The sequence below is a fragment of the Elgaria multicarinata genome, chromosome 4 (genome assembly GCF_023053635.1).
Source record: "Elgaria multicarinata webbii isolate HBS135686 ecotype San Diego chromosome 4, rElgMul1.1.pri, whole genome shotgun sequence".
NCBI classification, from domain to species: Eukaryota; Metazoa; Chordata; class Lepidosauria; order Squamata; family Anguidae; genus Elgaria; species Elgaria multicarinata.
The window spans coordinates 141,766,722-141,790,709 of record NC_086174.1 but is presented as its reverse complement, the minus strand read 5'-3'; the positions used below and the strand labels follow the sequence as shown (position 1 = coordinate 141,790,709).

At 42.8% G+C, this 23,988-nt stretch overlaps 1 protein-coding gene across 3 annotated transcripts in view; it reads right to left on the bottom strand.

The window, feature by feature from the left end:
• PLCB1 (phospholipase C beta 1) overlaps positions 1-23,988 on the bottom strand; it is a 702,230-nt gene that overhangs the window by 644,320 nt on the left and 33,922 nt on the right. For all 3 annotated transcript variants that reach the window (XM_063125314.1, XM_063125315.1, XM_063125318.1), the window contains exon 2: positions 21,207-21,284. In XM_063125314.1, coding sequence (XP_062981384.1) covers positions 21,207-21,284 — 78 coding nt within the window. The remainder of the gene's footprint in view (positions 1-21,206; positions 21,285-23,988) is intronic.

Here is a 23,988-nt window from a genome sequence, read left to right as displayed (position 1 = left end):
ATGCTGCAAGGCAGCCTTACCCAACCTGGTGCCCTCCAGTTGTTTGGGATTTCAATGCCCATCAGCCCCAGCCTACATGGCCAATGTTCAGGAATGCTGGGAGTTTATTTATTTATTTATTACATTTTTATACCGCCCAATAGCCGAAGCTCTCTGGGTGGTTCACAACAATTAAAAACCATGAAGAGCATAAAAACAACCAACAAATTTAAAACACACATACCAAATCTATCTAAATAAAAATGAAAAAGACCATTCGTTACTGTCGTTATATCTCCGAAAGTTCTTCACCAATTGCTTTGAAATTTTGACACAGCGTTGCGTTCGAATACGCGAGCGTTGTTATGTAACTATGTTCTATATGGGGTCAAAGGTTTGTCTTAAAATCGAAGAAATAGGCCTCCTCAAAACCAGTCCTGCTGATCATTGTGACATCACCAACCAGTAGGCCAATCCGCTGCCTCTGCCTCCTCTCCTATTTGCATGTACTCTCGCAATTGGCTGAGTGAATATAGATGTCACACCTGTGACAGTTACACGTTCTGAAGAAAGGTAACTGCCAGGAGTTTCCAGTAACCTCCTCACCGAAAAAACATGCTTTTATATCTCCGAAAGTTCTTCACCGATTGCGTTGAAATTTTGACACAGCGTTGCGTTCGAATACGCGAGCGTTGTTATGTAACTATGTTCTCTATGGGGTCAAAGGTTTGTCTTAAAATCGAAGAAATAGGCCTCCTCAAAACCAGTCCTGCTGATCATTGTGACATCACCAACCAGTAGGCCAATCCGCTCCCTCTGCCTCCTCTCCTATTTGCATGTACTCTCACAATTGGCTGAGTGAATATAGATGTCACACCTGTGACAGTTACACGTTCAGAAGAAAGGTAACTGCCATGAGTTTCCACTAACCTCCTCAACGTAAAAAAAAACCTTTTTTTAAAAACAAACAAACTGCTTTACTTCATCCAAATAATGCCTCGCAGAAGATCACACTTAGGTCGTCGTACTTGCGGAGCGGAAGCACTGCGACGAGAAATTGCAAATCAGACTCAGGAAGAACGGGCTTCAGCAAATGAGAAAAAAGAAGAAAAATGGCTCAAATATGTGCCAAGGAATCAACCAAGCAACGTTCAGCCAGACTTGAGGATGCACGGTTGCGAGCACGGCAATCGCGTACTACAGCTACAGATCTGCTTTGTTCTCAACATAATGAACGCAAAAGGCTGAGAGTGGCTGAAAGACGTCAACGAGAAACAGCACATCAGCGTCAAACACGACTCCGTGGTAAACAATCACACGATTACAATCGCCTTGCATTCTGGTACAACCCAGCTGATGATTATAGTTTGAGGCGGCATGTTCTCATTGGCACTGTGACTGAAGTGTGTCCTTATTGCAAGGCTCTTAAATTTAATGGAGAAACAAAAGGAATGTGTTGTGCTGCTGGAAAAATTAAACTGCCTCAACTTGGAGAACCACCAGAGCCATTACAAACTTTGCTTGCCGGATATACCGCAGAATCAAAGCATTTCCTATCTAACATCAGGAAATACAACTCATGCTTCCAAATGACGTCGTTCGGCGCAGAAATCATCACAGCTCCATTTATGCCAACTTTCAAAGTCAAAGGACAAATTTATCATAAAGCCGGCTCCTTCCTTCCGTTTCAAGGTAGTCAACATAAATTCCTACAAATGTATTTCATTGGTGATGGCAATGATGAATTGAATGCACGCTGCGGAATTTATACCGGCATAAAAAGGTCCATCGTTTCAAAACTGCAACAGCTACTTTACGAAAAAAACAATTTAGTACATTTGTTCAAAACAGCAATTGACATGATGCCATCTGATACACACAAGATTGTTATTCATGCTGACAAAACGCCTGCTGGAGAACATGTGCGAAGAATCAATGCTCCAACTATAGACGAAGTGGCAATTGTTATAGTCGGAGATCAATCTTGACAGGACCTTTCAAAGGTGAAGATGTCCTCATTCCTCGCATTCCTGTGATTCCAACAGATATGCCATTTCAATTTAAGAGATTGCAATTCCCAATTCGATTGGCGTTTGCAATCACCATCAACAAAGCTCAGGGCCAATCTTTAGAATTGTGCGGTTTAGATCTAGACACAGATTGCTTCTCACATGGACAATTATATGTTGTGTGTTCTAGAGTCGGCAAACCAGACAATCTCTATATCTACACAGACAATGGAACAACTAAAAATATTGTATATCCACAAGCATTGTGAAATTAAACATATTAGAAACATCCGCTTTGTCTTTTCTTTCTTTTCAATTTAACCAGACTGAGCCACAGCAACGTGTGGCAGGGTACAGCTAGTACAATATAAAAAGCATAACCAGAATAAAACCACACAGCAAAAATTAATATAGGTTAAAATATGAGATTAAAACAGCAAAGTTTAAATTTAAGTTAAATTAGGTGTTAAAATACTGAGAAAATAAAAAGGTCTTCAGCTGGCGACGGAAAGAAAACAATGTAGGTGCCAAGCAAACCTCTCTGGGGAGCTCGTTCCACAGCCGGGGTGCCACAGCAGAGAAAGCCCTCCTCCTAGTTGTAGTCCAAAACAACTGGAGGGCACCAGGTTGGGGAAGGCTGCTCCAAAAGAAGAGTGGAGAAGACCTATTATGTATATATTCACCCTGTTTTTACCTAGACTTTCAAAAAATAGCAAGTTGTTGCTCCTCATGGACGCTACATTATAAAATCCAGATGTCATCAAACCAAAATGTACACACATATACTGCAACCAAAATGTACATGTGTATACTGCAACCAAAATGTACACACATATACTGCAACCAAAATGTACACACATATACTGCAATCAAAATGTACACACGTATACTGCAGCAGCACTGCTAAAGCTTCTGAGGGCTTGGCTTTCCTGGAGTACAACTTAAAATGCTATGAAAATCAACAAATCCATCTCATTTGGGACAGTGCTAGGACACAACATCAGTGTGTGTACCATGAGCAACAATGCCTTCAACAGTACCACCTGCACATTTCTGAACAGGTTGCATTTGTCTGTATACTGCCTCAGTATAGCTGGCAAAATATTGCGTGCAGCTCAATGGACTTGGAAGGCAACTCTCCTTATTTCAAGCTCATAGCTGTGTTTGAAATCTAATCTGTCTGCCTGGGTTTATACAAAGACCACAAAATGAAAAGCTACCTAAGCATGATGCTAGTCCCTGGAGTTCCAGGCTTCCTGAAGAGGCAGCATCTCTCCAAATACCGCCTGGAGATCCATGCCCTACTTGGGAGCTGCCACGAATGTCCGATTGGCTGCTATCGGAAACGGAACAAATGGTGGACTAGGTGAATCTTGACCAGCTTTTATTATGGATTACTTGCAAACTGGCAAGTTCTTGAGATTTGCTGTGCTGTACTTTGAGACTGTTAAGATATTCCATGCATGTGCATTACCTATTCTATTTGCCTTTCATCTGTGTTTACTGCCTTCAAGTCACCTGAGTAACACCAAAGCAGATTTTACAGCAGAAAGACTCTTGACTGCCTTACCTAAAGACTAACTGGATTAGGGCAGTCATCCCCAACCTTGTAATCCAAAATTTCTGAAGAGCACAAGTCTCAGCATTCCTGACCACTGGCCATGCTGGCTGATGGGAGTTCAAGGCCAAAACATCTGGAAGGCACTAGGCTGGGGAACCCTGTACTTCAGAAACAAAGGCTAAGCTTGGTGAATGCCTTCTCTAGTACGAACATGCTAACTAACCCCATGATGTTTTGCAACATTCATTTGTTCTCCAACGGTGCACACCTTGAATTCTATTTTGTTACGAAGGAGGGTCCAACTGGTACAACTCTCATTTTATGGTGATTTGTTTCTTTTGTACTCTGAAGAAAAGCACACAACCCATTACACAGAAATCAGTCTTTCCTCACATGGAAATTTAGGGCAATTATTACATTTTTTCTCATGATGCAACAAATTACAAGGTTCTTTGCTTTTTTATTATTATTATTAAAGCTGTTCCTTAAATGCACGGAGCTTAGTAAAGAATTTTCTGAACAACTCATGCATTTCAATAGAACTCATTGTTAATAAAAATGAACGCTTGAAGTACAATAGAACTCCACATTTAATCTCCATCTTGTTCTTCACTTCTGCATTATAATGGAAAACCTTTCTAGCATCAACTTGTCCAGGTGCAATTTTCTTGTGTTCATTTTATTCTCTAAAAGCTCCCCTATCATCACGCAGTGTATTTAACACACCATGTAGCCTAGATATAGTGGATTTCATTCTTTTGCCCTAACATTTAATTACACAAGTGCAAATGCTCAGAGCTTTCTCTCCTATAACCATCTTAACTTTCCCACCTCCTCCCTTTATTCTAACAGGTAAGTCACTTAGGAGCCTGACCCAATCTTTGTCATCAAAAGCCATCTAGGCAGAGTATAATTTGCTGAAATGGACCACCATCCTCTTTCAGATGGAATTCTGAGGCAGAACACAAAACATTTTCACTGAAGAACAATGTTCTTATGCTAACATGCCACTAGCCTGAAGCTTGAGAGTTATTTTACAGACTTATTTTAATGTTTTCAGGAGCTATGTCAACTGCCACCCTAGGCAGGTCTTTGCAATCATTCCATTTGACATATTTCAACTAGGTTTCTAAGCAGCTAAACATCATTTTGCTGTTCTCATGAGGTAAGACAAAGGCCTTAGCTAGACCTACCTGTTATCCCGCGACGGGGGAAGGAAGGTCTCGCATTGTATTTAACGCGAAATCCCTCCTCTGTTTACATGCGACAACCTCAGAAGGAGAGGTGTTGCGCCCGCCATTTTTTCTTAAAGGGCCAGCAGAGCATGAACGCTCGTGCACAAAAGGTAAGTGTTTTTTTAAAATTTAAATTAATTTCCCCACTCCCCCACCCTACCCCCGATGGGCGCAGTGGTCCTGAGGAGCGCTGCGCCCCATGCGTGGCTCCTCGCGAGGAATCGCATGGAGCCGGGTCAATCCGCGGCAACCGACCACACATTCCATGGTCTTGGGCTCAGTCCAGGACCGCAGAAAAACCAGGGCCGAAGGGGAGGGCGAGATCTTGGGGCAAGTGAGGGATCATCCCTCCCTGATCACGGGATCCCCTGTGCGCCATGTGGATGCACAGGGACGATCCCGGTGTTCGCCCCAGGATAAAGCCCTGTCTAGCTATGGCCAAAGAGGCTGTCTGCATGTTGCCCTTACTACATGGACACCACCATTCCCTCCTCTTCTTCATTTCCTATCTCTGTATACAAGCCATTGGTTTCATTTCCTATCTCTGTATACAGACCATTGACTATCAGGCCAGCTGGTGAGCATAATATTTTCTCTTTAAATATTAACAGTCATCACTAGTGGTGGTGCATGTTACAGTTGTGTGTGTGTGTGTGTGTGTACAACACATAAATTTCCATGTACCTCTGCTAGGCTGTTCTTCATCACTAGCCAAAGAGTACCATAATATTATTTCAAGCTACTATTTGAAATTATTGCAGTAGAGCTCTTGAGCCACTTCTCAACAGAGAAGCTGTTGATGTCAATAGCTTCTCAATGCACTTAGTCTATGCTTCACAGGTTCACAGACAAGGTAAAATGCAGTTGGGACAAACTCTGACCAATCTTAGGTGGGATTCTTAAAAGCCTGTCACCAGCCTTCCCCAACTTGGTGCCTTCAGGATCTTCTGGACTACAACTCCCAGCATTCTCGACCATTGGCCATGTCATGGAAATTAAACTGGTTCTTTTACCTAATGCCCACAGATATAAGAAAATAGATTTATAACACATACATCATAAAGTTTATATCTTCTTGCTTAATTAAAACCTATTTTTCTATTGTTACACTTGCTGCACTAGCTGCTGTTGAAATAACATGTCATAAGATAGTTAAACCGTTGTGAGATATTTTGTAAGGAAAGCTAACTACAATTAGGAAACAGATGGAGATGTAGTTCCTGTAGCTATTACAATACCCATTATGGTATTTTAGTCAGCGAAGTACCTGAACTCTGTATATGTCTAGGTGCTTTGCTATCTCATTGGTTGTTGTGTTGCTGAGCTGCATTATATATGATGATTTGGTGTATCATGATTGGTAGGAAGGTTCTGCCATTATATCTGAAGGAACCTGACCCTATAAAAATGTTAACCTTTCCTGAAATTGTTGGGCAGTTCCTCAAACTGCCACCCTGCAGCGCTGCTTGTAATAAACCTTCTAAAGAGAGAGAAATTGTGTCTTGAGAGTCTGTGACCACCACTCAGCGAACCACAGGGACCCGTGGTTTCGGGTTCCACCACAATTTGGCGACGAGGATGGGATGAGTGGTACACTGGAAAGCCTCTGCTTCATGGAGACCTGGCACAGGAAATCCTCCAACATGCGCACAGATCAGGTGAGTAGGAACCACATTAAAATCCTACAAGAGGAGGGCTTTCCTTGGTTAACTCTCCCTGTGGCTCGAGATTTCTAGCGGTAAGTGTCATGTAAAGTCAGTGACACCTGTTTTAAGGCATTCTCTTTCATTAGAAGAAGAAAAAAAAACTTGGGAATCAGAGATAGGTTGCTTGAATGTTAATGGCGAATGGTGGCACTGGGAAAACCCGTCACTCATAGTGCGAGCCCCACTGGGCCGTGACCGCTATGACATTGTGCGGCAGGTCCAGTTGCCACGGAGAGAACGGATGAAGGATGAGCAAGTCAAATACTTGGGAACTTGTGTTTTGATAAGACCTCGTGGAGACGAGGCAGGACAAATTTGAAGTCAGTTATCCAAAAGGACAGACTGGCTGGTGTAAAAACGCTCTAAGACCTAGGCATGCGGGGGTTCCTCTGATAAGGGTCCTAAAAGGTTATTGTGGTCCACAGTGGACCCGGTTTGGGTAAGCCCTCTAAGGAGGCACCAGGAAAGACCTGGTTTGTGTAAGCCCTCTAAAGAGGCACCGCCTGGTAGCGGCCAAGAAAATAGAAAAAGAGGAAACAGAGAGAAGAAGAAAAAACGAGAAAAGAAAGAAAAAGAAAAAAGGGGGGAAAAGAAATAATTAGCTGAAAGAGCTCTCAGATAAACAGATCTTAATAGCAGAGACACACATTCCACACAGGAACATTTTATGTCTGTTTGTTTGTCCTTTTTCCCTACCCCAATTCCCATCATGAGCCTGGGAAATAACAGGACTCCTATATAAGCCATACCTGTGTTATGTGTAATGTGACATGTCTGAATGAGTTGCCCTGAATGAGTGGACCTCCTTTCCTATTATCCTCCACTTATGAGCTGTGCCAATCAAAACTCTGTCTATTGTGCCTTCCCTTGCAAAGGGACAGTGTCGTTAGGGGGGTGAGAAAGGCACAGACACCCTATTTTAAGTCAGTCCTGTTGTGAAAACCCTGTGAGTTTGGGCCAAAGCCCAGAAGTTGCCACGTACGAAAGCCCTTCATGTGCTTGAGTGTGGTAGTAAGAAACAGTGTGGTTAGATTAGAACAGAAGAAATAGCTGGGGGGGGGGGGTTGTAAGTAACCTCAGAGTGTAGAACAAAAGAGATAATGGGAAGCTCCGGGTCAAAAACAGGCAGCCCAGAATCTGAAAAAAACCCGTTAGGGAAAATGTGCAAGATCTACAAAGATCGTATGCCATCTAAGTTGAATTTAAAAAGATTAGTGGCTCTGAGCCAAGACAAGTGGGCAATTTTTACTAGAGATCAACCTTCATTGCAGTGGCCTGTAATAGGAACATTTGAACCTGAAAGACTAATGCACTTGAGGCATTAATTAAAAAGAAAAAACCCTCCCAGATGGATTACTGGTTTCTTTGGGATGATCAAAGATCAAGATTGCAAGTAGAGAGTGTAATAGCCAGCCAGAAAAATAGCTTGAATCTGCTTAAACAGAAGTTGGGACTGTCAGCCAGCCAGATAGCATCAGCCCCTTTGATGCCGCCTCAGTATGACCAAGCGCTGTTTGCAAGCACTTCTCACATTATGCCTGGACGGCAGAGTCCACAAAGTCTACATGGCATTGGTTATGATGCCCTTTTAGATCCTTCAGAAGAAAATAGAAGCAATCCCAGTAAAATGCTCCCTGTGCGCACTTATCCAAATTTTGCTGATCCAAACCAAGCTCCAATCAGAGCTTACCAGCCCTGGAGCTCCTCTGATATTTTGAATTTCAAACAGAGATTGCCAGCCCTTAGGGAAGACCCTGAAAGATTTATTGAAGAGCTTCAAAATTTAGCAACATTGTATAACGCTACAGCGTTAGATCTTGAAGATCTGTTGAGAGTGGTCATACCTAAACATGATTTTGATAGAATTATAGCTGTGGTCAGGAACCCTATTAACAATGCACTTACAGCCTGGCCAGCAAATCCACAAGCAGGAGAAGTAGCTTTGACAGATGCAGACCTCCAGCGAATGAGACAGGAAAGCGAAACATTGTGGCAAGCAATTCGACAAATTTGTGGCAAACACATAAATATGATTGCCATTCGAGACACAAAACAACTTAAAGATGAAAGCCCCAGAGCTTATCAAGCCCGTCTAGAATGTGCTATTAGAAAGCATTCTAATCTAGACCCAAGCGATCCACAAAACGCCTGGCAAATCACTGATTTGCTCCTAAATGGGTTTCTCAGCGAAATTTCAGGGAAAATTAGGACTGCAGTCATTGGGTATAGAGAGGCGTCGCCAGAGGAAATCTTGCGTGCCGCCACTCAATACTGGGATGACATGCAAGAAAGAAAACTGATGAAAGAAAATTTAGAAACAAAGTTGCTCACGTTACAAATAGAACAGCTCCAGAATCAAATCCTACCTTCAGAGGATGTAAAGGAAACACTTTAGCCTTGATGAAGTAGCTTGTAAAGAGAAGCCACAATATATATATATATATATATATATATATATATATATATATATAAACCGCAATTAGTCATTAACCAAAACTCATGCATTGGGCTTGCTTACGCAACCACTAAAGCCAAAAATAAAAGCCAGTAGCATATTACTCTGCACAGCTGCACAAGGATTTCCACTTTGCTTCCGAGCAGTGGCTGCTACCGCCCTGCTTGTAGAAAAAGCAGCTGATTCGGAATTAGGACACAATTTGTGAGTTAGAGTTCTGAATGCACACCTAGACAAAGTGTGCATTGTCTGGACAGAACTGAACTGAGCATCTAAAGTGTTGGACTTGGAGTTGGGAGATCTGGGTTCTAGTCCCCACTTGGCCATGGAAGCACACTGAGGCCTTAGCTAGACCTAAGGTTTATCCCGGGATTGTCCCGGGGTCATCCCTGTTCATGTAAATGACACACACGATATCCCGGGAGCAGGCAGGGACAATCCCGGGATAAACCTTAGGTCTAGCTAAGGCCTGGGTGACTTTGGGCCAATCACAGACTCTCAGCCCAACCTACCTCACAGGGTTGTTGTTGTGAGGATAAAATGGAGAGAAGGAGGATTATGTACTCCACCTTGGGTTCCTTGGAGGAAAAAAGGCGGGATATAAATGCAATAATAAATAAAAATAAATGTTGGGAAAGCACCTGACTAACATATGACATTTCTACAAGTTTCTAGTTAGCAGTGAGGGGCTTTGGAAAAGATCTACCTGTTTTGGCGATCAATTAAAAGCAGAGCAGAAACTAGGTACTTTATTCAAGCAAGACGGTCAGTAGAAGTTGTCATAGAACTAGAGCAAGTGTGGGGAAAGCAATGACCCTACAGATGTTTTTGGATTCCAAATCCCATTGACCATGCTATCTAAGGCTGATGGGAGTTGGAATCCAGCAACATCCAGAGAGGCACAGGTTCCCCGCCCTGTACTAGAGACCTGCAGTCCAAGATATGGCAGAGTAGCCTAATTCTATTCATGATACGAAGATCCATCTTCCCTAGTTCTCTCAATGCCTTTCTAAACATTTTGCCCCTACAGATTCCCAGTTCTAGTTCCACTGCCTACAAAGTTGATTTGCTTGTGGGCTCCCTTCTTGGTGACTGCATCATTGCCTCTTCCCCATTTATATGACAACACCTGTTTAGCTTTTTTTCCCCATTTCACATGCTCCAAGATTGCCAACATTTTTATTGCTAGGATAATAAAACGAGTCAATGCTTACTTCCTAAATAGATGCATCAGGAACCAGGCTGCTAGCAAGATTTTGTGGAAGCTCTAATCCCTAGCGTGACCTGTTGGGTCAGGTCATGATCACCTACTAGTTTATCTACAAGAAACATTTACTGCAGCTCTAGCCATTGAGAGGTGTGTGGGTGTGGGTGTGTGGGTGTGGGTGTGATCTCGTACTAATCACCAGTGATGTCACAATCAACGTCCAGTAAATGCTCAAGACACTTGTTCACAGTCTATTAAAACACTGCTGTGTGATATTTTTGCCTACCCGTCTCACCTGAATACTGTTTAAAGGGATACAGAAACTGACAAAAAATATTTTTAACACAGCCCCAGACAGGCAGCACAACCTCTGGGTCTCTGAAAAGTTAAGCACTTGCCCAAGAATTATAAGCAACCAATATCCACTCGATGCATAACCCACCAAACTGGCCTGACATTCTAGTGGTAAATGCTGTTACCTTTAGGGATGCTAAAGGATTTTATTTGCTCTACGTTTTTAAGCAAACTGATATGGTCCTACTTCCTAGACTAAAACATGGATCAGAAAAAGGTTATCCTTCCATTTTTGCATTTCTGATTTTTACTACAGATCTCAGCTCAAAACGCATATTAAAATGTGTAATTTAGGTTAGAATGTGTATAAAAACAGATATTTTAGAACACATTAGAAACTAATATACATTTTAATGGTTTTTTATTATTATTATTCACAGGAACAGGATGGGAAAGCCTTATGAATGAACACATGTGAAACTGATATGGACATGAAACAGACTCATCCATCCATCCTTAGCTGCCAGTAGCAAGTACTAAAATGTGCCAGTGGAGAATAAGTGGCTATGAGCTGGGAATTCCACCTTGACCATGAACTCAGGTGGTGTTCTTTGGCCAGCAAAATGACCGAGAGTCAGGAATTTCCTAGATGACGCCATGTTCCACCAGGGTCAGGAGGTACTCTTTCTCATCGATATGAATTAAGGATCACTGAAATAATGTATGAAGCACTGTGAACACTTGCAAGAATTGTTATGTTGCCAGAGAAGATTAATCTGGATATAGGTAGCACAGAGTGTCATTGGGTATGCTTTGGAAATGGATTCTATTATTTTGTGATCTACAGCTTACACTAGTTTATTGATAGGCAAAAAGAAGCTTGACTTGACTGGGGACCATGGCTGGCAGTTTCTCATACATGGTAGTTTAGATCTACAGCACATTTCATTGGGTCAGAGGGGATGGCTGTGCCATCAGCCCAACACGGCTGTGTTGTAGGTAATAAAGCCCTCATTGGGACAACGTACCATCCAGTTTTTCCATCCTCAGTTGCTTATACTGTTGTTTTATATTATGAATGGTTTTAATTTTTGTGAACCACCCAGAGAGCTCTGGCTATTGGGCGGTATAGAAATGTAATAAATAAATAAATAAATTATTGTGAAGCCTACAGCTGCATATTGTGAACACAGTCTCATTACGGCAAATTTTTAGAAATTGACTCATATGGATGTTCCTGGGTGACTGGTTATAAATAAAATGTAACCTATACTGTCATGTTCCTGTAGTCAGTACTGGGGGATGGCAGTTTTTGCATCAGCATACAGCCTCAAGCAAATTCTTCTTCTAGCCATTAATTACTGCAATACATCACCCTAAATATAAGCTAACAGACACATTAGACTTAGTGACAACAATGCAGTTTGTATTGGGATAAGCAGTTTGCACATAGGGAGCTGCTTCGGCGGGAGTTTCACAAATGCAAAAACCAGCCTCTCCAGCCTCTCAGCCCAAATGTAACAATTTACAGAAGGGTAATAGCCATGTTATTTTGTTGTAGCAAAAACAACAACAATGAAGAGTCTGGTGGCATGTCAAAGACGCATTTGTTCGTTTTCAAGGTGCCCTAAGACTCTTTGTTATTTTAACCCCAAATGAAGTCTAAAAGTACTAGCATTTCAAATATATTTCAGAATAAACCCAAGCCAGCAAACTTTGCTTACTGACTGCAACCTGGCTTTTGGGGTGTGTTACAGAGATCGGAGTGGGAAAATGTCAGCAATAAGTCTATCACCTGAATAAATAATTTAAATTGATTGTGCTGCCCTTTTAATTGATCCATTTTTTTTAAAAAAATCAAAATATTGAATGGCACATGTGAAAACATATAGTGTAAAAAGTGAAAGGGACTTCATCACTGAGTGAAACCTGCTGACGTGTTGTTTTGTTCCACAGTCTACTTTCCTCTCTGTGGAGGGACCTTACTGTCCTTGGGCTAAAAATTCTCCACAGGGTTTCCTCCAGTTCACCCCACCTCACGGATTAGAATGCATTTAAAAGTACGAAACAAAAACAGTTTTGCTTACTCTGATAGTTTAGGTGCTTCAGGCTATACTTCCACTTTTTTACCTCATTGAGGGTCAAAAGCTCTCAAAGTGACAAGTGACATTGTGGAAGGAAACACAGGAAAAATGCATCAAAAAGAGCTCGAAAGGAGCATAACATACAAAGAAATATCATTGTTTTTCAGATTTTGCATAGAAATGAAGATGTTGATGGAAATAGAAATTTTAACCTAAGGGATTTCCTCATTTGTCCTGTGATAAATCAGCCTTAATTCATTTTATTGTGGTAGCAGTTTCGGCATAAAACTATGAGTGACATCTAGCTTTGTGGGAGCAGACTTTTGTTTGTATAACAAAACTTTTCCTTCCACTCCTCCAACCTGAAACACACACACACACACATACTTGAAAACTGCTGAAGAACCCTCTGGAGCAGTTTTTTTGGAGGGTGGCTGGGTGGGCAGATTGTCTATTCTGCTAATGGATGCTATAGCAGACACCATTGGATATGGACACACTTCCCTGTTGGTTTATCAGTTCATTGGCAGTTCAATTTCATGAAGAGCAAATATATGTGAGGACTGTATCGCAGCCATCACTAACGGGGCACAGGACGTTCACCTGCTCCCGTGGTGATCTTAGCTCCACCTCTCAGTTTTCCCAGAATATTCCTGACTGCTGTTGTCGCGGCTTTTCTGCCTCTCTCACTTCCATTCCAAAGAACGTTTGCGGTGTGCTGACCCCTTTGTGAGGTTGTTGCTGTTTGCAGCAGGTTCCGGGCTCAGCGGACAGTCAATCAGCTATGAGGAGCGTGTACATGGGTTTTGGAGGTGTGTGGGTGTGGACCTGTCCACCACTTTCCACCATATGTTTTGGATGGGTATTGGTGTGTTTTACCACTGAGTGTGCTTGGCTTTTTTACAAACATATCTCTGCGCAGGAGTGTATATTCGACAGAGTTCATATACCTCCCATGTGTTGGTGCATGTCTGTATTCATGCACATCCCTCAAGAATCATTAAAAAAATCTCTGCCCTGCCCACTTCTACTGATATATTTTTATTTATTTATTTATTTATTACATTTCTATACCACCCAATAGCCGGAGCTCTCTGGGCGGTTCACAAAAATTAAAAACATTCAAAGTATAAAACAACAGTATAAAACCATACTATAAAATACAATATAAAAGCTCAACCAGATCAAAACAGCAGCAATGCAAAATTACAAATTTAAAACACCAAGTTAAAATTTATTTATAGACTGTTAAAATGCTGGGAGAATAAAAAGGTCTTCACCTGGCGTCTAAAAGCACATAATGTAGGTGCCAAGCAAACCTCCTTAGGGAGCTCATTCCACAGCCGGGGTGCCATAGCAGAGAAGGCCCTCCTCCTGGTAGCCACCTGCCTCACTTCCTTTGGCAGGGGCTCACGGAGAAGGACCCCTGAGGATGACCTTAGGGTCCGGGCAGGTACATATGGGAGGAGGCGTTCCTTCAGATAGCCTGGCCCCAAGCCGTTTAGGGCTTTAAATGTTAATACCAGCACTTTGAATCGGGCCCACACCTGGACTGGCAGCCAATGAAGCTGGAAAAAGACTGGCGTCCTTTTCCATATATATGTGCAAGCACCATAATGGGGCAAACGTGCTCCCACAACAGCACTCCTGTAATTGCAGTAAACATCAGTTGCATGTGCCCCGTGAGCTCCGATAGCGGAAGCGTGGAAAATTCAGAAGCAGCCCTCTTCCACTGCGAAAAGGCTGCAGGTGTAGATTAGGCCTCTGTCTAAATGGTCCATGCAGTGTTGCTGACTAGCCAACTACAACAGAATAAAAAACCTGCTGCTGGTTCTACCATGCTCCTCCGAATCCAGGAATGCTAAATTTAGAGCTTTTCTGAGGCTGTAGCTAGACCTAAGGTTTATCCCAGGATTATCCAGGGTTCGTCCCTGCCTGAGCGCTGGATGCCTTGTGTGGCACTTAGACTAACAGGTTTGACCCCAGGACAATCCTGGGATAAACCTTAGGTCTAGCTACAGCCAGTATGTGGACATCCTCTTATTCCACTTCTGACAAGCTTCATCAAACTTTAGATGTTCCCATGACAATGTGAGAAAGGATCTCAAAGAACAATGGGTTTCTATATTGGCTGAAGGGACTGCAAATAGACAGGGAGAGGGCCACGGCAATAATCCTACAGGTCTTGTGTTGGGCAGGCTTGCCCCAAAATATACTATCAAATGTCTTGTATTAAAAAGGTATTTTCCATGGATTTGTTGAGTTTTAGCAAATTATTGCTTGGCCAAATGTCAGGATGACTTGTTCCAAGTTCTACCTGATCCGCTTTATATTGTGAAATGGTGGCCATGACACAGTTGCTGGAAAGTAATGGATATCAAGTTTTGGAACAGTATGAAAATTTGCTCATCCAGGAAGTGTACATTAGCTTTCACTGACAACATCCATAAAAAATTATGCCAGTTCAGTTCAGTGCTACTCCTGTCTCCCAAATTGTATTTATCATTAAATAGCCCTGAGAGTTACGATGACATTGACATGCTCCTTTAAATATTGAATATGGCTGTCATGGTGTATGAGCAATTATTTTTCTATCCGTTTTAATCTGCCTGTTCATTGTGTTGTTGGGAATTAAAAACAAACTTCCCATGGAGACATTAAAAATAACCTCCAACTCTTGTGTATGGTGTACACTCCTGTTCCATAATATTGCCACTAGAGATGGACAAGTCTGTCCAATTCCTGTCAGTGACACTTTTACATGTGTTCACTCATAAATCTGTGTTGTTCTGTTCTATCTGCGATTTTCAAAATCTGTATAAAAATGCACAGTTAAATATGCATGCCTAAACAATTTCTTTTCAAAACATACATTTTAAATGCATTTTGATACTTATTTTAATCTTTTCAGGAACTGCGAAACCCAATAGATAACTAAAGTTCCAATCCCCATATGATCTTAGCACATGCAGAACAGATCAATTCATACTGGAATTCACAAAGATCAAATTCCTCAAACATCCCTAGATGCCACTAAACGATATATGCTATTTTCACAAGAAACACATGCCGACATCCTTATTTCAAAATGGATTATATTCCCATAAATTTGTGCCCTATTTGTATTGATCAGAGATTCTAATTCCGTCAGGTCCTAATCAAATTAGACTTTGATTACCAAGATGAAACAAAGCCATGTGCAAACGATGATATTTTGGATTCAGAATATATATACAGTTGACAAAGCAGCTCTCTGTTCACACTGTCAATACTCTGCCTTCCCCCTGCAGAGTACAAGAAGTAGTTCCCCCAGGACTGGCAAAAATTCTCCAAGCTGGCCATGTGCATATTGCCCCTTGGAGCGAGACCAAAGCATAAAGCCTGCTGGATGCCCCCCTCCAGCTCATGAGCTGACAGGCAAAGTCTCTCCCCCCTATCAGGAGCTTACAGGCCAAAACACACATATCCAGGAGAGGGGGGTCTCTTTCACAAAGTTGCTTGAAGAATCACAGGCTGGGAAATCAATCACCTCTTCTCTGAGACTAAGGCCTCAACATTCCAGCTCCTGAGATGGGGAGATTCTCTGCTCTTCAATGAGAATCAAGGTGTGACACCCTTATCTCTTTCACTTCATGGGGTAATTGGGCAAAGGCTTAGCAATGTGGAATTGTTGACATATAGAATTGTACTTGCTTGGAACTAATTAAGCAGGCCGTGTCAAAAGCCTACTTAATTAACCATAAAGCTGTCGATTAAGCCAAAATACACAGGTCTCTAACAGCACATAGGAATGCTGTGAAGTCCACCTTTTTGCTTTCCAACCAACTCACTACACATCTATTTTGTACTGAGTTAATTTAGAGTGTAAGAAACGGTGAATTTGAGCACTAATCACCCAATGAGAACATGGAATGTTTTGTCAACATACCATCGTTCCGAAGGGATTCTGGGTAATAAGAATGGCAGCCATTGGGAGGAGCACTGCTGTCACCACCATCGGTAAGTTTTGCACACGCTCTCCCTTTCACCCATACCTTAAAAGAATCACCAGCACCTCTACTTTTGCAACTTGAAAAGTTTGAGCAGGGGAGATTTTGGACCATCCCCCAAAAGATATGACTCTTTACTGAAACCCAAATGAGAAAAAATTGACATACAACTAGGGATGTAGTGAGCACCCGAAATGGGGGTGGAGTCTAACAGACTCCATCCTGCTCCCTACCCTCCTGATGCCAGTCAATGAGCACCGCCTGGTTCAGTGCCCCGAAGCTGCCCATTCCTCGATGCAAGCTGCCATTTTTACACAAGATGGTGACTCCGTAATTTAATATTTTTAATGTTGTGCAAAATAGCTGCCGTAAAGGACCATTTCTGCAACATTAGAGGCATAAAGGGCCCTCCACACTTCTACAAAAGTGGAAATGGCCCTGTACGGAAGCCATTTTGTGCAACATTAAAAATACAAAAATTACGGAGCTGTCACCTTGCATAAAAATGGTGACGCACATCAAGGAGTGGGTGGCTGCGGGGCACTCCCAGACTGCTCACGAAGCCCTCCAAGGACCTGTGCAGCCCGGTGAGCAGGGGAGGATGGCAGCAGCAACTCCATGAGCCAAGTGCAAGCGCAGGTGGGTTGATCCATCCCTACATAGAACATGCAGTAGACTGGGCCACAGCTCCATAAACAGCTTTACACATAAACAAAATCAGAAACACAAGGATATTGTTATGCAGGCTATAACTGTCTACTTTGTACTGCCTTCACTGGATTTTTGGTTGTAGTTTCCTCCACTCATTATTTCTGCACATTGTGGATCCCTTCCAGTCATATTGAAGGTTCTTGGCTCCAAATGAGTAAAAAATATGTGCCTTATAGCCCCAAGCATTTCAATCACCAGGGTGCAAAAAACAGGATTCTGACAAACAAACAAAAAACTTCAATAAATGTTGCATAGAATTTTTAGCCCAAAGTCAATCAGATTACTGACTACATAAATCAATGGAGGAAAAATTAATTCCTCTGTGGAATACAAATCATTTTCTCTGCACATTTTTCCAGCTCGCCCAGCGGCCTATCAGTAGGAAAGGACATCTTCTACATTTTCTTGAATATCTGAGTAGAATAACTAGAAACTCCTCTAGTTATAAATCAGTATCTAATGACAGTAATGGACTGGATGAGGGCAAACTGCCTAAAAACAGGCCAGGAGCCAGTGAAGCTGCTGTAACAAGGGAGTCACGTGCTCCCTGAAACCGGCTCTGGTCAACAGTCTGGCTGCAGCATTCTGGACCAGCTGAAGTTTCTGAACAGTTTTCAAAGCCACCCCCATGTCGAACACATTACAGCAGTCTAAATGGGATGTAACTAAGGTCATAGCTAGACGGGGCGCTATCCCAAGGATCGCCCTGGGATTGTCCCTGTGCATCCACATGATGCACAGGGGAGCCCAGGAGCAGGGAGGGATGATCCCTCCCTTTCCCTGGGATCTCACCCTACACTTCTAGTCTGCTTGGGCTGATCCCGAGAATGCGGAACGTGTGGGCGGGCGTCGCGGTGTGTCCCGGCTCCTCGCAAGTGACCACAAGGAGCCAGGAGCTGGGCACGGGGCTCTCCTCAGGAGCTCTGTACCCATCGGGGGTGGGGTGGGGGGAGCTGGGAAATTATTATTTTTTTAAAAAAAAAACTCACCTTTTCCACACAAGTGGTCCGTCCCCTTTAAAAACAAAAAAACAAAATGGTGGGCATGATGTCATGCACCGCATGTAAACTGGGGTGACAATCTCGCGATCATAAAATCGTGAGATCGGCACCCTACTACCCCCCTCGTCTAGCTGAGGCCTAACACATGTATAACTGTGGCCAGATCAGATGTCTCTAGGAATGGGTGCAGTAGGCGCACTAGCCTCTGCTGTGCAAACACTCCTGGATCAGGTTCAGAGCTGAGTCCAAGAGTACATCCAAACTGAGAGTATGAGTCTTCAGGGAGAGTGTAACTCCACCCAGCACAGGTTAAAGCCCTATTCTCTGATCTGACTTTCGCCTGATCGAAAGCACCTTTGTCTTGTCTGGATTAAACTTCAATTTGTTTGCCCTCATCCAATGCCTTTGCACTGATTAATATATCCACCCAACACCCACATCAATTAATCAAAGGAACTTGTCCGCAGGTTCCCTCACCTGCACAGAAATACATGTCCATGAATAAATAGTCCACTAATACTGAGCCTGAGCAGGAAGCAGCTGGGAGTCATCATGGCAGCTTGCTTGGGGCCCAGCTTCCTGGTATGCACCACACATGGGTGAGAGCATCCAGAGCCTTAGTGAAGCCTGGAGCCAAGCGATAGCTTGAACGTCATTAAGTTAAGGAAGTAGTCCCATATTGTATGAAACTGCAGTGACTCTCAAAAGAATCTAAATATCTCATTCCTAAGCATCCCCTTAATGGCTCTTTTGGCACACCATCAAGGTCCCTTCTGGATACTAGTATAGACTTTGTGCCCCCATTTGCCCAGAACGTTTCCCTTTGTTTATCAAGGCTTAGGGCCAAACTATACGAGATGTGATCCATGATCAGATCGTTCGATGTTTCTGTATTTACAAAAATGCAGCTGCAGGGGGTTCTGCTTTTAATCAGAGCAACGGCATTCAAGGAGAAGAGTTTAAGCCTTTTCCCCTGCAGTTTTCTTGATATGTGACCCCAGCCCCCCAGAAGTTGCCAGTAGCCCCACAGGAGAAAAATAATACAAGTATCTCATAATAGGTACTTCAGAGAGCAATTTAGGCTAGGAGCACTGTACAGGGGGAAGAATTAGCCCTCCACCCTCCATCAGTGCCGCTGCTCCAAGCCAAATCAACCCTCTCCCTGCTCCACCTCTAATGGCTTCTTATAATTAAAAATAGAAACATTGGGAGAGCCAGTTACCGATTTTTCTTATCATTTATATCCCACTCTCCTCCTGGAGTCCAGTGGTAGAGCACCTGCTTGGCAAGCAGAAGGCCCCAGGTTCGATCCCTGGCATCTCCACATAGGGCTGGGGGCGGGGGAGGGGGAGAGAATCCTACCCAAAACCCTGGAGAGCCTCTGCCAGTCACTGTCACCAGTACTGAGCTAGATGGACCAATGGTCTGACTCAGTACAAGGCAGCTTCCTGCATTCCTTGTGCTACCAGGTCTCCAGTATCTTGTGTAGTTTAGCACTTATATTGAACACAAAGGCAATCGAGAAATAGGAGATAGGGACATTAAAAGCATTGAGAAATGTGTTTCAGACATGCAGGAACATGCAACCTGGAGGCCAAGATCATCCTATTCTATATGGGTTGAATATGAGAATTCCAAATCCAGAAATGCTACCCAATGTTTGTTCATCAACACGCGCCAAGTTTGTACCCAGCAATGCCGTGCCGTCTTCTTGTCACACTTATTTAACTTAGCTTTCGGGAGACACCAAACTGAAGCTTAACGTTTAAATCCGTAGCTCAATAATGTTTCCTTCCCTTTCTATAAAGCCATGGACGTTGTTTACCCAGCTGTGAAATTGCTTTCTTTATGGTGAGGGGACAAAACAAAGCCATGTTCCTTATCCTGAGTTCGCCTACCTCCTCCAGGTATGATGAGCTAAGAACCAACACAGATAAATATTTATATCAAGATGCCTCTCATGCCTCAGCTTTCCCCCCACCCCAATAAGTTACATTATAAGCAAATGCTGGCAAAAGTACAAATTCTTCCTACAAGCCTTTTCCCCCCCCAACTAATCTTTCAATAGCTGTCACCACTGATTGTAAATAAACATTCAGTTTCTAAGCAAAGTTTTCAGGCAGCTGATCTTTTCTTGTTTTTCTAAACAAAGCCTTTTAGGATACATTTCAGCAAATACTTCTAAAGCCATCGTTATCACCTAAAGAGCAAATACCTTCCTTGACCCTTATAGACTGGGCTGTTTTGCACAGTGATGATCCGATTGAGATTCCTGTATGCCAAAGCCCTGAACATACACCCACACTTTTAGGTATTTAAGCATTAGTCAGGAATATGACAACGGTACTATAAATACACATACTTTATAGCATTGGTTATACTTCTTCTTTTTTACAGACACAAGGAAATGCAAAGGAATGTTTTAATACCAGACTATGTACACACCTGAAGACTTTCACAATGTTCATAACTAGTGCCCAACCTTTATCACCCCATGCTACCTTCAAAAAGCCAACTTATGTGGTTACAGGTATTGTGAGATCCTTCTCACTTATCAGCTACCGTCTGTGTTTTGAACCTGGCTTGTTCTACTGCAGCCTTCCCCAACCTGGTGTCCTCCAGTTGTGTTGGACTACAAGTCCTATCATCCCACACAGCACATCCAACGGTCATGCTGGCTAAGGGTGATGTCCATTGTAGTCCAACGTTGCAAAGGCTGCACTAGAGTATCAATAGCCAAAAGGTCTTTTTATCCAGCTAGTTCCATTTAACAGCTAAGTTCCAATTAGCTGTTAATTGGAACTGAGTGGGACTCTGGAAACATCCTTACGCACTGTGAAAATGATCAGAACTCCCTAAACGGCGTTCTTAACCCTACAAAGAAAAAGCACAGGGTTGTCAGTTATGCCAGCAAACATATTTGATCAGAAAGAGGAGCCGCTACAGAGGGACCTCAAATATGTTAATGTATTTACCTTATTTTGGTCAGTCCAGTACAAGAAAAATCCATGTGGGTCTGTCCGGAGAAAAACGGATGTCACACCAGTGGAATCCTGGCACAGAAAGAAAGCACAAAGGATTAATGCATGACACGATTCCTAGCATGACCCATTTGGAGTTCGAGCCATTCTAATTTAATAGGAGTTTGCGTAACTCATGCAACAAAGCTAGGTAAAAAAAATGGTACCCTTCAAATACACAACTACAGCAATGCACTTTACTAGCTCTGTTTCCCCTTCTCCCCCCATCCATTTCTGAAGATAAAACCTTTGTCAGCATTTATTTTGAATCTTACTCTAGATGCTCCCAATACCAACTGAATATACGATGGCTAAATTACTTTTCTCTCCGCTGCCATTCCACCCTCCCCAAACCAGATGTACTGTATCTTGCAATATGAAAGTATTTATTGTGTGCTTTAAAACCTTCCAGCTCTTCACAACTGCTGGACAAGATCAGCTGTCAATGGCACTGCAACCCAACACCTCAGAAGCCAAGCATATTTCAAAGCCAAACATTTACGTTTCCTTTCCTTTTGGGGATGCAGTCTCAGACCTGTAAACATTTGGTGAACCCCCTACTTGTTCCATTTATTTTAGAGCTGATTTCTACAAAGCAACTGTTTTGTTATTATCTCCCAGCTCTAATCTCCTTGAAGCATACAGCAAGTTACGTACGTGTTTTCAGATTTTTTCTTCATATGCATCCTTATGCTACACTTTTTGCAGTTATGCCTACAGTCTGCTGCCCGTTATATACATCGTTTAAGCAGTACCATTTCGCAACTGCTTGGATCCTGGATTCCAGAGCTGGTATACAGCCTTCTTAAGGGACAGGAGAAGCTCAAGTATATCCCTATTTCGAACGTCTGTCTTGGGCCCCCCCAGTACAGCTCTAGAAAGCCACAGAGCCATAGAACTGCCACAGGTCTTCCCAATAGCCAAGTGGGGACATTCCCACTTGGCTCTTATATTTAACATGTACATGTTATATACCAGATGTGCTATTTGACATATACATGAAACTGCGGAGAGAGACTATCTGGAGTTTTGGGGCTCGATGCCACTAGTATGCTGATGACAGCCAACTCTAGCTCTCCTTTCCATCTAAATCCAAGGAAACTCTTCTAGTTCTAAATCGGTGCCTGAAGTTGGTAATGGACTGGATGAGGGCAAAGAAATTGAAGCTTTATCCAGCCAAGTATTCCTGGTTAGTCAAAAGACAGTTCATGGAGGAGTGCTGGATCGGGTTACACTCAGGCTCACCGTTTGGGTGTGCTCTTGGACTTGGCCCTGAACCTGAATACCCAGGTCTCGGCAGTGGCCAGGGGTGCATTTGCATAGCTGAGACTAGTGTGCCAACTGCCCCACTACTTAGAGACATCTGCTCTGGCCATGGCCACACATGCTTTAGTTACATCCCATCAGGACCACGGTACTGCACTCTATGTGGAACTACCTTCGAAAATCATTCAGAAACTTCAGCTGGTCTGGAATTCTGTGGCCAGAGTGCTGACTGGGGCTAGTTAGAGGGCCACACAACTCCCTTGTTATAAAAGCTTCACTGGCTACCAGTCTGTTTCCAGACAGCATTCAAAGTGTTGGTTATGACCTATAAAGCTTTCTACGGCTTGGGAACAGGCTACCTGAAAGACCAGCTTCTCCCAAAGGAGCCCGCCCAGCTCCTAAGATCTTCTTTTGAGACCATTGCCTTCAGAGGCATGTTTGGTGGTGACCTGAGAGAGGGCCTTTTCCTTGACAGCTCCCAGGCTGTGGAACTCCCTCCCAAGAGAGGCTACATTTTCTCCCTCTCTGTTGTCCTTCCGCCAGAAGCCAAAGACAACTTTATTTAAGAAGGCCTTTAGCCTGCAAGTGGGTCTGATGGCGTGGGTAATGTTTTTAATCATATTGTTTCTGCAATTGTTATGTTGTTAATGTTTTGTAATGTATTGTTTTAATTGATTTTAATTGGTTCTGAGAGCCACCTTTAGTACAATTTTCTGGTAGAAAGGCAGATAAAATAAAAGAAATAAATAATGACATTCTGGGAATAGTTCTGGATCTATTGGCCTCAGATCTGTTGCCTCCTCACTCCCCCAGAAAGCTCCAGAATTGAGCCTGGTAACTGCAACAGTGTGGAGTTGATGTAGGTAATCCCCCCTGCCACGCCATGGATGGTTTCAAGGGACAGGAAATTCAGAATTTTGCAAATCCACCGGGCATGTTTTCAGGAAACACCCCTGCCCCCCTCCTACCCTAGCAAACCAGCAGGACATTCAAAGTGGTGGATTGTCCACCATTCCTTCCACCCACTTAGGATTGATCTGTTATTGAGTTTTCCTAGCAGGTAATATACAAAACAAAACAGAACATTCCGTCCATCCCTGTAAATAACAAAAATACTTTAAAAATACCCTCTTCCTCCTTGGCTGCCAATTTTTATTTTTGTTCACTTAGCATTTAAAAAAAGCACAATGGAAAGCAGTATTTTCTGAGACAATTTGCACAAATATATAGTTCTGTACTTATTTGTCCCAGTTCACACAGGTTCCTTTTCCAAATATTTGATGACGATTATCGGCCAGCAGTCTTCCTTAATTGCTGCATGAATTTGTCCACTATTAATACATCTCCCAATTTTAGCTCCCTTCTATAGGTGTTTTGATACATTTCAATGTTTTACCCTGTCATTAAGTAAGCAGCTGTTAAACAAAATATGAATTAAGTACTCATAGAAACATTTCACAGCCTAAGCATT